This window comes from Lineus longissimus, chromosome 7 (genome assembly GCF_910592395.1).
Source record: "Lineus longissimus chromosome 7, tnLinLong1.2, whole genome shotgun sequence".
Lineage (NCBI taxonomy): Eukaryota > Metazoa > Nemertea > Pilidiophora > Heteronemertea > Lineidae > Lineus > Lineus longissimus.
In genome coordinates, this window is record NC_088314.1 from 9,911,481 (window position 1) to 9,923,806 (window position 12,326).

Consider the following 12,326-nt stretch of genomic DNA (forward strand, 5'->3'; position numbering starts at 1 on the left):
ATTTTAACCGTCGTGAAAATCTTCTCCCGAATTTCTGTCATGGCGGCCTCCGTAAAATGAAAAAATTTGTAGTTTTCTCGAATGTTTTACCATTTTCTAAAGAACTCACAGGCTACCAAGGCATTCTAAACGGATAGAAAATGAGTACCTTTATGGGGTTGATGAAGGAGTACTGTAGTTTGTCCATTGATAGATTTGATGGCGAGAATTTGCGGTCAACGGCGTTCTTCCTCTCCCATTGTCACCAGGGTAAGAATTTCGCACACAGAAATGTACGTGGTTATTGCGTACCATATTTCGCCAGGTCCAAAAATTTGGCAACTGGCGAAATGTCTTCTCAGTGCAACTCAGGTGAGAACCAGCAGATTAATCTCAGTGAATGTTAATTCTGGCTAAAGTTCAAGGTGCTAGACCACTTTCATTTCAAGATCTTTGGGATTCGTGTGTCTTGGAGGTGATACTTTGCGCACGACGCGACGTTGGGCTACTTTCTTGACAAATCTGTACTACTATCCAACTGAGTGGCCAGGGAATGAAATTAATAGAATACAGTCCTTTCTGAATTGCTGCCGCCAAACTTTTTCATTATTTCCCATGACAGAAATCCATAAACGACCTTTTTTAGTTTTTCCTTGCCTTACTAGTTACTACCGGCCACACCATTCGGGAGGAACCTTCTATTTCCTTTCTGTTTCCGTTAATTTCGGGGCGAGTGTTTCATTTCATCATGCCAATTTAGGTCGGAAGTCATATTTTGTAAATTCTGACTTGGGCTTGCTATGTTGAGGGTCACATGAATGAACCTTTTGAGATAAAGACGAACTAGAGCCCAAACAAAACACACTCGAATTCGAAACACATCAGATTGCCTATGCAAACTTCAGACAATGCCATAAGCCACTGTGACCATTTGTTCAAAGTGAAATGCATGACTGATCAGCACCCAAAAAAACTTCTACGAAATGGTCCATCTATCCATGCACTTGATTGGGAACAACGTTTACATAATGTAGTGTTGGCCATCGTCGCGTCACGTCACCATGCATTTTTACATTACTGTAACATGACGTGATGCGACATCTTCGTAAACGTCCCCAATCAATTGCATCGATCTATAGTCTTTAGGTGAAGATTGTGTTTTGGATGGTTTCGTCACCGACAGAGCAGATCCCAAACAAAACAAATGCGCAATCCAACAAGGTCAGCCACTGTGACCCTTTCTTTTAAGTGCAACGCATGACTGGTCAGCACCCAAACAAACACTTTTTTGCGAAATAATCCTTGCATGTTCTACCGTAATTTATCTAATACGTAATTTGTAATTGCAGATCATATGAATGGTTTGACATCCTCTATGTTCAGCTATCATCTGGGGTCAAGGTAAGCTTAAACTACATTTCTGTCTAAATCCAGCTCTTTCTAATGTCATACTACACTTGAATTAAAATTTAGTAGTTTACATATAATCAATGATTCAAGGTGAGTATACTTTTTTTGAGACACCCTGTATAGGTTATCATGGTCTTGTCCCTGTGGCCTGGGATGAAGGTTATTATGAAAGGAGTTTGGATCTTACTTAGCTTCTGGGCAAACCTGAACCCATGAATGCAGAACAAGGCCAGTCTCAATCCTGCTGGACCTGGATACAGCTCAAGTGAGCATGTGGTTCATGGACCATTTCATTTTCTTCTGTTTCAGTATCAAGTATCGTCTTTACTGCTCAGACATCACAAAAGTTCTGCTGGAAACTGACACAAGATATGTCCATCTTCAAAAACACCTGGTAAGTTAGTTTGAGACATCCTGAATTGTGATATGTAATATAAACCAATGATTGGTGGTTACTTTTAGATACAGAGCTTCATCGTTTTAGCAGGGATGTCAAGAAGAATCGACCATGACAATATGGTAAGATTATAAACTATGCCTATTCGACCTCAAAATTTTTAACGACAGCCATTCTGTTTCATTTCAGACTGTTTTGCCAATTAATCAGCCTACAACTATACAAGTGCCGGACAAGGTCACTGGAAAGGTGAGTTAGCCATTTGCCTACTCACCTCCGTCGTGCTACCCCAGGGCCCTGTCGCTCATGCGGTTTCAGAGACAAATGCCAGTGTTAGCTCAACTAAGCGTTGTTGGTTTCAGTAAATGTTTTTCACAATAGTAGCATTGGGACTAACGCTAAGGTTACTGATTTTGAAGATTTCAAGGACTTCAGAATCATTTTAAAGGCATTTGGGGGCATAATTTAATGTAGCATTTACATTGGATAAAACAAATTAGGAGGTCATTTTCAACAACAACAACAAATTTTAGGGGGCAGCCATTTTTATAGGGGCGGCGGAAATTTGATCCCCCCAGGGGGTAGTTGGTAGGGGGCAGGGCATCCCTTTATTAAAGGGTGTGGAGAACACTGTCCCCATAGATGACAGGCGGTTAACTAAAAATTTGGGCATTTGGTAAAATAGTTTACAAATAATTTTTATCAACAAACTTTTACATCAATTTTCTCAAAAATACAAATTGTGGATTAGCCCACTCTTGATCTAAGCCCTTCAATTGCTAGTTTACAACATATAATTCATGTATTTCAGGATGAGCTAATAACAGTCACGCTGATACCAGCTGGTCATTGCCTAGGATCTGTCATGTAAGTATCATTGGCACACACACAAAAAAGAGATGAAGTCAGTAAGTTATTTTGGTGATATGAATGAAACTGGAAGTTTGACCATTGGAAATATTCATTTAAGATTAACACACTTTATTTAAAATCATGGAGTATGTTATCTTTGAGAATATGGGTATTCAGGGTCTATGACATGAAAATCATGGCCTGCATGTAAGACCTGAATCAACATTATCAGAAACTATGATGGGAAGTTTGATAGGTCTGTTATTGGGACATGCTCTGAATCAGTCTTTTGAACAAGTTCAGCAGTATCCTGCCTCAATTCTTGTCTTCTATTTGTCATTTTATTATTGCAGTAAAAAATGTTTATATACATGTATTTCAGGTTCCTGTTTGAGGGCAATGAAGGGACGGTTCTTTACACTGGAGATTTCAGGCTGCCTCAAGGCGGACCAGCTAGGATATCACCACTCATGTCAGGAGCAAGGTAATAACAAACTCTCACGGTAAATGGGGAGTGATCAACCTCAAGCCACCACACTCACTAAGAAGCCACTGTGGTGTAGTGGCTGTAGTTATTCGAGCAATTGATCTGTGCCGGCCACATTTACCGCCCGGGATAAAGTAAACAATAGGCCGAATCACTAGCCGTGCGAAATCCGCTTTTAAGCTTGAGTTATCGAAGGCTCTTTGTTGAATTGCTTGTCCCCCGCTGCAAGTTTGTTTTATTTCGTAATAAATGCACAAAAACACTTCAACAGAATGTTTAACAGCATAAAATCAATGTAGATTGAAGAATCAAAATGTTAGGAAGGTGTTTATTGTTTAATATCTCCAAACTGAACATAAACTATACAAGGTGTGTAAAGTAATCGGAACAGCCACCCTTCCCATGTCGCATCTCGTCACAACGTCACGTCCTTAACAGACTGACGCCAGCTCTACCCCAAACCCATGCAGTCAACAGATCCTGCTCTGACGACCACGTCGGTCCACGGTCATACCTGGTACAGTGCAGACGTGTTCTCGTACAACGCTCATTTATTTCGTTTTTTCTCATTTTAGTCCAAAACTACTAAAAAGTCTTTACATCGACACAACGTTCTGTATCCTGAAGGCGCGCCATATCCCAAGCCGGGAGGAGAGTGCTGATGCGATTGTCACGCTGGTCGAGGGCTGGATCCACCAGAGTGACCGACATGTTGTTAAACTGATTACAAAAGCGGCCTACAGCTATGAGCACCTGTATGAAGTCTTATACAAGAAGTTTGGAAAAAAGGTAGGTTTTTAGCTTACTGAAGTGAGCTCATGTCATCACGTCAATGACGGTGTCCATTCGTTTCGGTAATTAATTTTGCGATTTGCGGAAAAAATAGAAAAAAATAAAATTTTCACGGATTTTAATCATAGAGGATCACAAAATTTCCTTCGTTTTGCCAATGACAATTTTTGCACACCAGACGCACCCCCCTTGTATTCTTAAGAAGAGACAGCGAGGATGGAAAATCGAAATTGTGATGTCACTGCCCTGCACCGCCTAATTTTTTCTCGTCTTTTTCCCAGGTGCATGTGACTGACCAGCGCTACAGACAGTACCAACTAATCCCAGGTTTAAGCGATTGTACAACCACAGATCCAACGGCACAGATACATGCCTGTGGATGGAAGGTGGGTTGGACCATTTGTTACCTCGTTTTGACTGCCTTCAACTGTGAAATCTCTGCAAGCATTTTATTTCGCGATTTTGGCGAATGCCCCATTAAATGTCAACTCTAATGCATTATGATTTGGTTCAAGATCTTCTGAAATGTTGCAAATCGCTCTCATTTTAAATTTAAAAAATGCTACTTTTATCAAACCTACCTCAAATTGATCGTTGGATCATGTCCTAAAAAACATTTTAATCCATTCAAAAATTCATTCCGACCACAACGTCTCCAGAAAATAATAACTTTGTGGAGGATATGAGCCCCAATATGTTTTAATGTTATATGTAATTTTTCTGAACATCTTGAATCAAATGATAACCATTAAATTTTGGCAGCGAACGTGATATTCAGTCTATTGCCAAGTAAAAATAAGCGAATTTGCCAAATCGATTTAAGCGTCTCAAAAAATTCACGGGACTAACAGTATTCTTTGAATTGAGGTGAAATATATTGCTGTATTAAGCAGTGCTGCAGAAAAGAGCTGCCATGACGAACACTATATTAAACCGTAAAATTTTCCTGATTTTTGTATAAGCACTTTCAAATGTGAAATGCGTACTTATATAGTGCCAAAATATCAAACTGTAATGTATTGACCATTATATTCTTTGGAAGCAAATCATATTTAGTCAACCCCCAATCGATAATAAGAAATTTCATGAAATTAGCTAACTTTTGCCCAAATTTCACAGCTTCCAGCGAGGCTTATCAAACTGAACTTGTACAGAAATATTGCTTTGTTCTTCAGCATGAAAAAGTTTCCAAAGGGCCGCTCGCGTGCGGTTATCGGCCACCAAATGGAGAGGAGCTGAAACTGATGGTCATTCAGCCGTCAACGATGTGGTTCACGCAGCACGTGGGAATGGCGGACATCGTCAAAGAGCTGGCGTCCAAATATCGTGTGTGCTACTGCTTTCACCCGTCTTACTCTGAGATACAAGAGTTTGTTGGGTTTTTCCGGCCGGAGCAGGTGTTCCCCAATGTCAGGCCTCTTGGGAACTCTCTGAAGGAGGTAAGAACTATTTCATTTTTCTTGCCAGATGACCTCTGATTTCAATGAGGATGAGGACAGTAAATCCTTTTTACTAAGGGGCAACCCTGGGAATGAAAAGACTGTCCAACATTGTCCAATTACAAGTGCTGTTTGCAGTATTACTGTTATTGCTCTGTTGGACAGCAGAAATCAAACCACATGTGGTCATTCCTGTAAAGTTCTTGAGCTTAATGCCTTGAAGGTATCGTGAATCGCCTAATAGCAACAGAAAATTGAATTACTGACACAATCTTTTGCTCTCAACTGTTCACATATATTCCCACGAGTATGTTTCGATAAAATAACACCTGCTGAAAAAGATGTCCCCCTTAAATTTGTTCCAAGAAACTTCATAATAATTCAAAGCAGTACCAGCATCCATGTTAAAGTGTTACTGTACTGTACATGTAGCTTCCTGAAGACAGGTTATCAAAATATAATCGGCCGTCTCTCTTCAGATCCGGACCGTGTATCATCCTTTCTAATAAAGTGGTTTAACAAACCCATATTTATTCATGTTCTCAATGGGTTTGTACCCTACTTGTCTCTTGAACATGGTATCCGTGGAACCATGAAAGTACTTACAATGCTTAAATCGGCCAGGTGTGTATTTAGAGTCTTCCAATATCAGGAATGAAACACTTCTGTGCTCTTGTGGTCATAACACGTCATCAATTGTAAGGTTGTTTTATTTCTAAAATAAATTTGACCGATTATTCCAAGTAGAACCGCTTTGCTTATCCAGTTTTTTGGGTTTCAGGTTCAATTAACGTTAGACACGTTCCGAACCAGTGGTTGTGAGGAGGCGTCTGCTGGTGGTGATAATCAGCTCACCCCGGTCAAGAAGTCCCTCGGAAAGCTTAAGACATTAAAAAGGAAGAAAATACAATGTGAGTTCCAGATAATATTAGTGTTTTTTACTATCCCATTATTTCTATAAAGCTGTAGTATGAGTAAAATTTGCGAGTAGAATGAACCTTGGCACAAACGCTTTTTGTTTATAAGTACATGCACCTTTAACATGCTTAACCAAAGTTAGCATCTGGAATCAATTGTTGATTATGGTGATGCACATCAGAATACAGCATTTTTATTCATAATGCATCTGTGCTGTGCGCATATGTGACTTATTTGCTGAATTCTGTGAATAATGTTATGAATTTTAGACAGGCATTTTGTGTGACACAGAACAGGTTTACCAGACATCTGTACTCCATAAGTACAGATTAGACTATCTCTAATCCTTACTTGATATAAGATATAAAGTTGTTATCTATGGCTGTATCATACTCCCAAGTACAGTAGAACCTCTCTTAGCGGACACCTCTCTATCAAGGACAACCTCTCTATTAAGGACACTGGGTTTGGTCCTAAATTGGTTGTTTTCATTCAATTTGACCTCTCTAATCAGGACACCTCTCTATTAAGGACAGTACCTGTCAGTCCCGAGGGTGTCCTTAATAGAGAGGTTCAACTGTATACCGTCTGCTCCGTAGAGGAATTTCCTTATGAGTTGACCATAGGTACCACCATTTTGGCTACAACTTGAAATCATAAAGCAATTAGAAATCTTTCCAAATGAATTGAATGCTCATTTAAAACCCTGGAGGCTGTTCTCTGGCAAACAAAGAACAGACTCCAGACCTGGAAATTAGCATTCACTACGTTTTGAAAGAGTTCTAATTGCTTTATGATTTCGAGGTCTAGCCAAAATGGCGGTACCTGTGGTCAAACCTTAAGGAAATTATGGTTGACCTACTCGGCCCTGTCACCAAAGCAATCAGTGCCCAGAGCAGTCAACAGGTTGATGGGTGACAGAGAAACAATAGAACCCCTGTCAAACTTCCCATCTCCCAGTCCTGGTCCTTTACAGACATAGATGCAATGAGGCCATATAGTAACTTGCTGAGAAGGGAAGGGATGTCCGACCATCCGTCCCATAGCAACATTTCCTTACAGAGTTGTGGTTGACCTACTCGGCCGTGTCACCAAAGTTAAGCAACAACGAGAGTGGTTAAGGGTGACTGAGAAATATAACAATGGCAGGGGAAAAAGGTTTAAAGTGCACCAAGCGGTAACTTAGAAAAAAAAGGCAAATCTGAAGTGCTGGCAATATATTGCGTCCATGTAGTCAAATACTGACAAGCTTATTGCTATGTATTTCAGGTTCACCTGGTGAGTCGGAGGGCCTCCTGTTTGACGATGATGAGGTCATTCCCAAGAAACGACGAAAACCATCAGAAAACCACAAGACAGAAACGGAAGCGAAAATGGAAAATGCTCAGGACGGCAACGAAAATAGTGATGCGGAGAGTTACCACACTAACTCATATAAAGGAAGCGATAACGAGGAGGGGGATATTTTGGAGAGTGGGGACGAGGCTGGACCGCCAGATGCATCTGCGCCCCCTAGTGGGTCACTTCTGTCCTACATTAGTGACGATGAGGGGTTAGAAAACGATGAATTGAGCAAAGACTTGTCGCAAAATTCTGTGAAATCTGCTGGATTTTCACAGAGTGCTGACATGTTTGATGATGACTTAGAAGCAGATCCATGTGATTTGTCGGAAAATAAGAATGCCGCAAAAACTGATATGTTGGTAGACATTTCTGCTGCTGATGTTGATGATGATTTGAATTGTGTTGGTAAAAGTAATGGTGCTGCGATGGATGAATTGAAAAATATTTTTGATTTGGGTGACAGTAATCCAGGAGGCTTATTTGATGAAGTCGAGGAGGTGAATATGAGTGCAGAACTTGCTGATTCGGGTGACAGTATTAAAGATGATATGAAAGCTGACAGTATTGAGCTGACGGCGGGTTTACTGGACCAAACGGGTGAGGCAGTAACGAATGTGGTGGGTATTGCAAAGGATGCGGAGGAAAACGCAAAAGTTGGTGAGATAAGTGATGCGGAAGACTGTGACACTGAGTCGTTACGGAAACCTCCCTCAGAACGAAAAAGCGCCAGTCCTCAAAATACGCTTGAGGCAAGTGGCGATCATGGTGAGGTGATTGATACTGATGCCACGACCATTTGTAGTCAGCCGTTTTCACAAAGTGTCATCAGCGATGGGGATGTTGAAGAAATCGACAGGAGTGCCAGTAGCACCACTAGTGCCATGAATTTAAACCAAAGAACTGCACGAAAGTCAACGAATGGCTCCTGCCAGATTATCACACATATCTTGCAGTCTGGGTTTCAGCAGGTTATTAATCCACGCAATGTGCGATCCGGGCCGGAAATCATAGAAATCGTTGATCTCACTGCCGATGATTCTGATGAATCGGACTCAGAAATGGTCCCTGAGGAATTGAGTGACAGTTCCATTATGGAATACGGCGAATGTTCCGATGATTACGAAGGAGACGAGTCGGATGGCGATCCTTGCGTAGAATTAGATAGCGAGGATGATTATTCATACTTCCGACAAGCTCATGCGGAAATTCTCGATTCAGAGGATGATGAGAATTGTGTGGAGTTTGACGAGGATGACGACACAGGTGAGGTGATCATCGTTGGTGACACAGACGATAGCAGCGCTGTCGAAAACATAGACTTGATGGGTGAAGCGCGGCAGATTGCTAGAGTGCGGCCCATGCAAAGTCGGCAACATGCCTCTGTCGTGCAAGGAGGAGAGAGTTTATCAAGTTCGGATGTTGATATCATCCATGAGCAGCATGAGAGAGATAGTGATAGTGACTTTATGTTAGAGGAAGATACTCCCCACTTGGTCACTATAGACGATGGGGTCGGCCATTTTGAAGATAGCGTTGTGAATCTTGACGACAGTGTTGTGGATTTAGACAGTAGCGCTCTCGATATCGACAATGGTGTCAAAAATGTAGAGAGTAGTATAGCAGTAGTAGATACTGGAAAAGCTGAGCACGATTGCAAAGTGACAGACAATGAACGTGATCAAGACGCCAGTGTTGTTGTCCCAGATGGAATTCTTGGTGCCGGGTCTCAGGATCTATTCTCGTCTGACCCTGGCGATCACCTGTTGCATTCAGATACAGAAGCAGCAGACAATGCAAAGATACTTGTTGCTGATGAAGAACAAGAAAATGATGCAGATGGTCACGAGTCGTGTACGCATGCGGTTGAGGCCCAGTTGCACGACTCTGATAACGATTTGGGGAAAGAGGATGAGGACAAACTCCTAGATTCAGATAATGAGGAACATTCGGGGGAAGTTATAGCTGATGATGCTTTATTGAATCACGGTGTCCCAGAACAACCTGAAGAGACTAAAACTGATGAGGAACTCCTTGGCCCCACAAAGATACCGGCTGAATCGCCTGATGGTGACCCCTCCGAAGGCCTCGATGTGGATCATTTGCTGTTCTCTGATCCAGAGGACAGTAAAACAAATGACGCTGATCTTGATCCAAAACTTTTGGATTAGTGAATAAAATAGTCCTCCTCTACTGGTATTAAGGCTCGATTCCACGTGAGTGGTTTACCTTTCCCCTTTAACGGGCCTACTGGTCAGTGACAATTGCTGAGCAAATGACGTATATCCAAATAAATCCTAGGCCTGTGAAAACTGTGCGACACTGCTGTAGTGTAAACAGGCCTTTACGGGTAACTAGAGCAGAGTAGTAGTATTTTCTATGTCAGATCAGTCTATTACATAAAACCCTGAAAAATACCTGGAAGTCAGAATGGTGTTACTGTGTTGAATGAGTCTGTTCCCTCATCACCCTGAAGATGGTGTTTGTGTTGCTTTAATGTTAGGGCCTCAAAGGGACAATATAGACAGCAGCTAGGCAGGCAAGATAAAGTTACACAAAGTCACCAATAGGGGTCTCTCACAGTACGTGGAAATGATTCACGATTGTCAGGGGAATATATTTAGTGCTGAGTCTGCATGACCAAGGCCCCTTACTGTGTATACTAGTCACTTGAAGATGGCCAAATTAGCCCCTCTCCTCCTGCCTATAATCCCCCTTTAAAATAGAGGGCTAATAAGCAGCTGGAGGGGTTGATTTTGGCCAAAAAAAGTGACATAGGTCAACGTCAGATGGCGCTGAAAATAATAAAAACTTATGAACAATGATGAAATTAGAGTTTTGTTTTGCCCAAATGAATTGAAATGCAAAAATATTGGTGTCCCATAAAGCGTTTACACTTGTTCTACCCCAGAATTGCTTATTTTGGCTTTTCTTTGTTATCTTAAATATTTTCTTTGTGATTTTGCACACATATAAATCACAACCAGAAACATAAATGAAATATAAGGAATACATTTTATTTGTTATTTTCTCAAAGAATTATTTAGTCACTTTTTCCGGTATTGTATATTTTTTCTACTGGTGTATTTCACTCTGTCTGTGTATAAAGTTATACAGAAATGCATTCTAAACGAAGTTGTTTTCTGTCAACTTGGACATTTTCAAGGTCGTTATGCCCACCCCATATATATTGTATTGTTAATTAAAGTGATCAGATTATGAATTCAAACATCGCATTTGAAGGAGCTAAATTTTGTGAATATATCATTATTGACATTAACATGATTCATTTGTTGTATGCGTAACTGATTGATAAATGGGAAATGTTATACAATCTGACTTAGTTTCGAGCTCATGTGATGTTCAGTTTCAAGTACCCCATTTTTACAGATATTTCTTGACTGGCTCCCTTTAAGAAAAATGAATAGTCCGGATGCGAATCATACTTGCAGAGATTTATTAGCAGAATGTTTTTGTCCATCCGAAACCGTCTAGAATCACAACGAGAGGATTTATCATTGTTTATATGTAAAATATGTAAGTATTATGTTTGTGGAATGAATTAATGTTCTTTAAGATTGATTTATTGGATATTTGGAATTTTTAAGAGTAAGAGGTTGCCTTTTATTGTTTTGATTTAAGAACAATTTTCAAACTGAGCCAAATGTTGCGTTGAGTGTGTTGCTATTGTACATGTACATACTTGTTATCAAAATGAGCAAAAAGTTTGCTGAAGGGATTTGAGCAAAGTAGCAACAGTTCATTCCAGCATGCTGATGACTACAGGAAGCATGTCTGTTTTGGACTTGCGATGTCAGTTAACTGTAAATGTTGGAGATATGATATTTTTTTGCTCAAATGCAAACCTGGAATTGTCAAGGTGTAGGACAGAGTTGGTTTGTGCCTGTCACACAGGATTTTGCTGTCTGACATGTAATGGATTAAGTTAACTTCTGAAATATTTCTCACATGTGGTGGGTCCAAGTGAGAGCAAATGCTTACAGTGATTCCTCGAAATTAACAACTTCCACAAATATGTACTAAATGGAGGCACCTTTACAAAGTGCTTTAGTCTCACACCCTAGATGAATGGCTGTTCAGAAGGCTTGATTCTGGTGTTTGCTCGAGCATCATATGAGTTAAAAATTGAGAAACGATAGTGAAATTGCACGAGCTTAGGTACGAGGTCAAGTGTACTGCTACATTTTATAAATAAAGCAGTGGGAATGAGTCGCATGCACTCCAACCTGTAATATTCTTCTGGAAGTTTACCTCATTATTGATTGTGGATTTTCGTTTTAATGATATTTCACAAAAATAAATTTGCCTATGTGACATATATAGCCTACTGTTTACTTCAATTAAATCAGCACTCAGCATTCTACAAATTGTTATTCTGACTTTCTCATCATGGCCACATGGTCTTTCTCATGTATGAATACAATCAGTCCCTGGAGATACTGACTGCCTCCACTGGTCACATGGTATTTTTCCCATATGAATACAATCAGTCCCTGGACATTCTGACTGCCTCCACTGGCCATATGGTATTTCTCCAGTATGAATACAATCCCAAGATCCCAAGAGATTCAGCTTGTCTTCAATGGCCACATGGTTTTTCCCCCTGTATGAATACAATCAAGCCCTGACCGCCTCCACTGGCCACATATTATTTGCCATTTATGAATAGTTTGTCCTGACTGCCAGGCTT

The 12,326-nt window shown here is 40.5% G+C and overlaps 1 protein-coding gene across 1 annotated transcript; it reads left to right on the plus strand.

Moving 5' to 3' along the window:
- Window position 1: 1 nt before the first annotated feature.
- LOC135491740 (protein artemis-like) lies at window positions 2-11,937 on the plus strand. The gene is made up of 11 exons (XM_064777845.1): window positions 2-249; window positions 1,329-1,380; window positions 1,699-1,783; window positions 1,976-2,035; window positions 2,598-2,653; window positions 3,021-3,122; window positions 3,701-3,914; window positions 4,199-4,303; window positions 5,093-5,356; window positions 6,138-6,267; window positions 7,544-11,937. The coding sequence occupies exons 1-11, from the start codon at window positions 141-143 to the stop codon at window positions 9,784-9,786; spliced, it is 3,420 nt and encodes a 1,139-aa protein (XP_064633915.1). The 5' UTR covers window positions 2-140; the 3' UTR covers window positions 9,787-11,937.
- Window positions 11,938-12,326: the final 389 nt, after the last annotated feature.

Coding starts and splice junctions, on each gene's coding strand:
- LOC135491740 (XM_064777845.1), top strand. CDS start 141: ATGAGTACCTTTATGGGGTTGATGAAGGAGTACTGTAGTTTGTCCATT. Junction 2,036..2,597: donor CGGACAAGGTCACTGGAAAG/GTGAGTTAGCCA, acceptor CATGTATTTCAG/GATGAGCTAATAACAGTCAC. Junction 3,123..3,700: donor CCACTCATGTCAGGAGCAAG/GTAATAACAAAC, acceptor TTCTCATTTTAG/TCCAAAACTACTAAAAAGTC.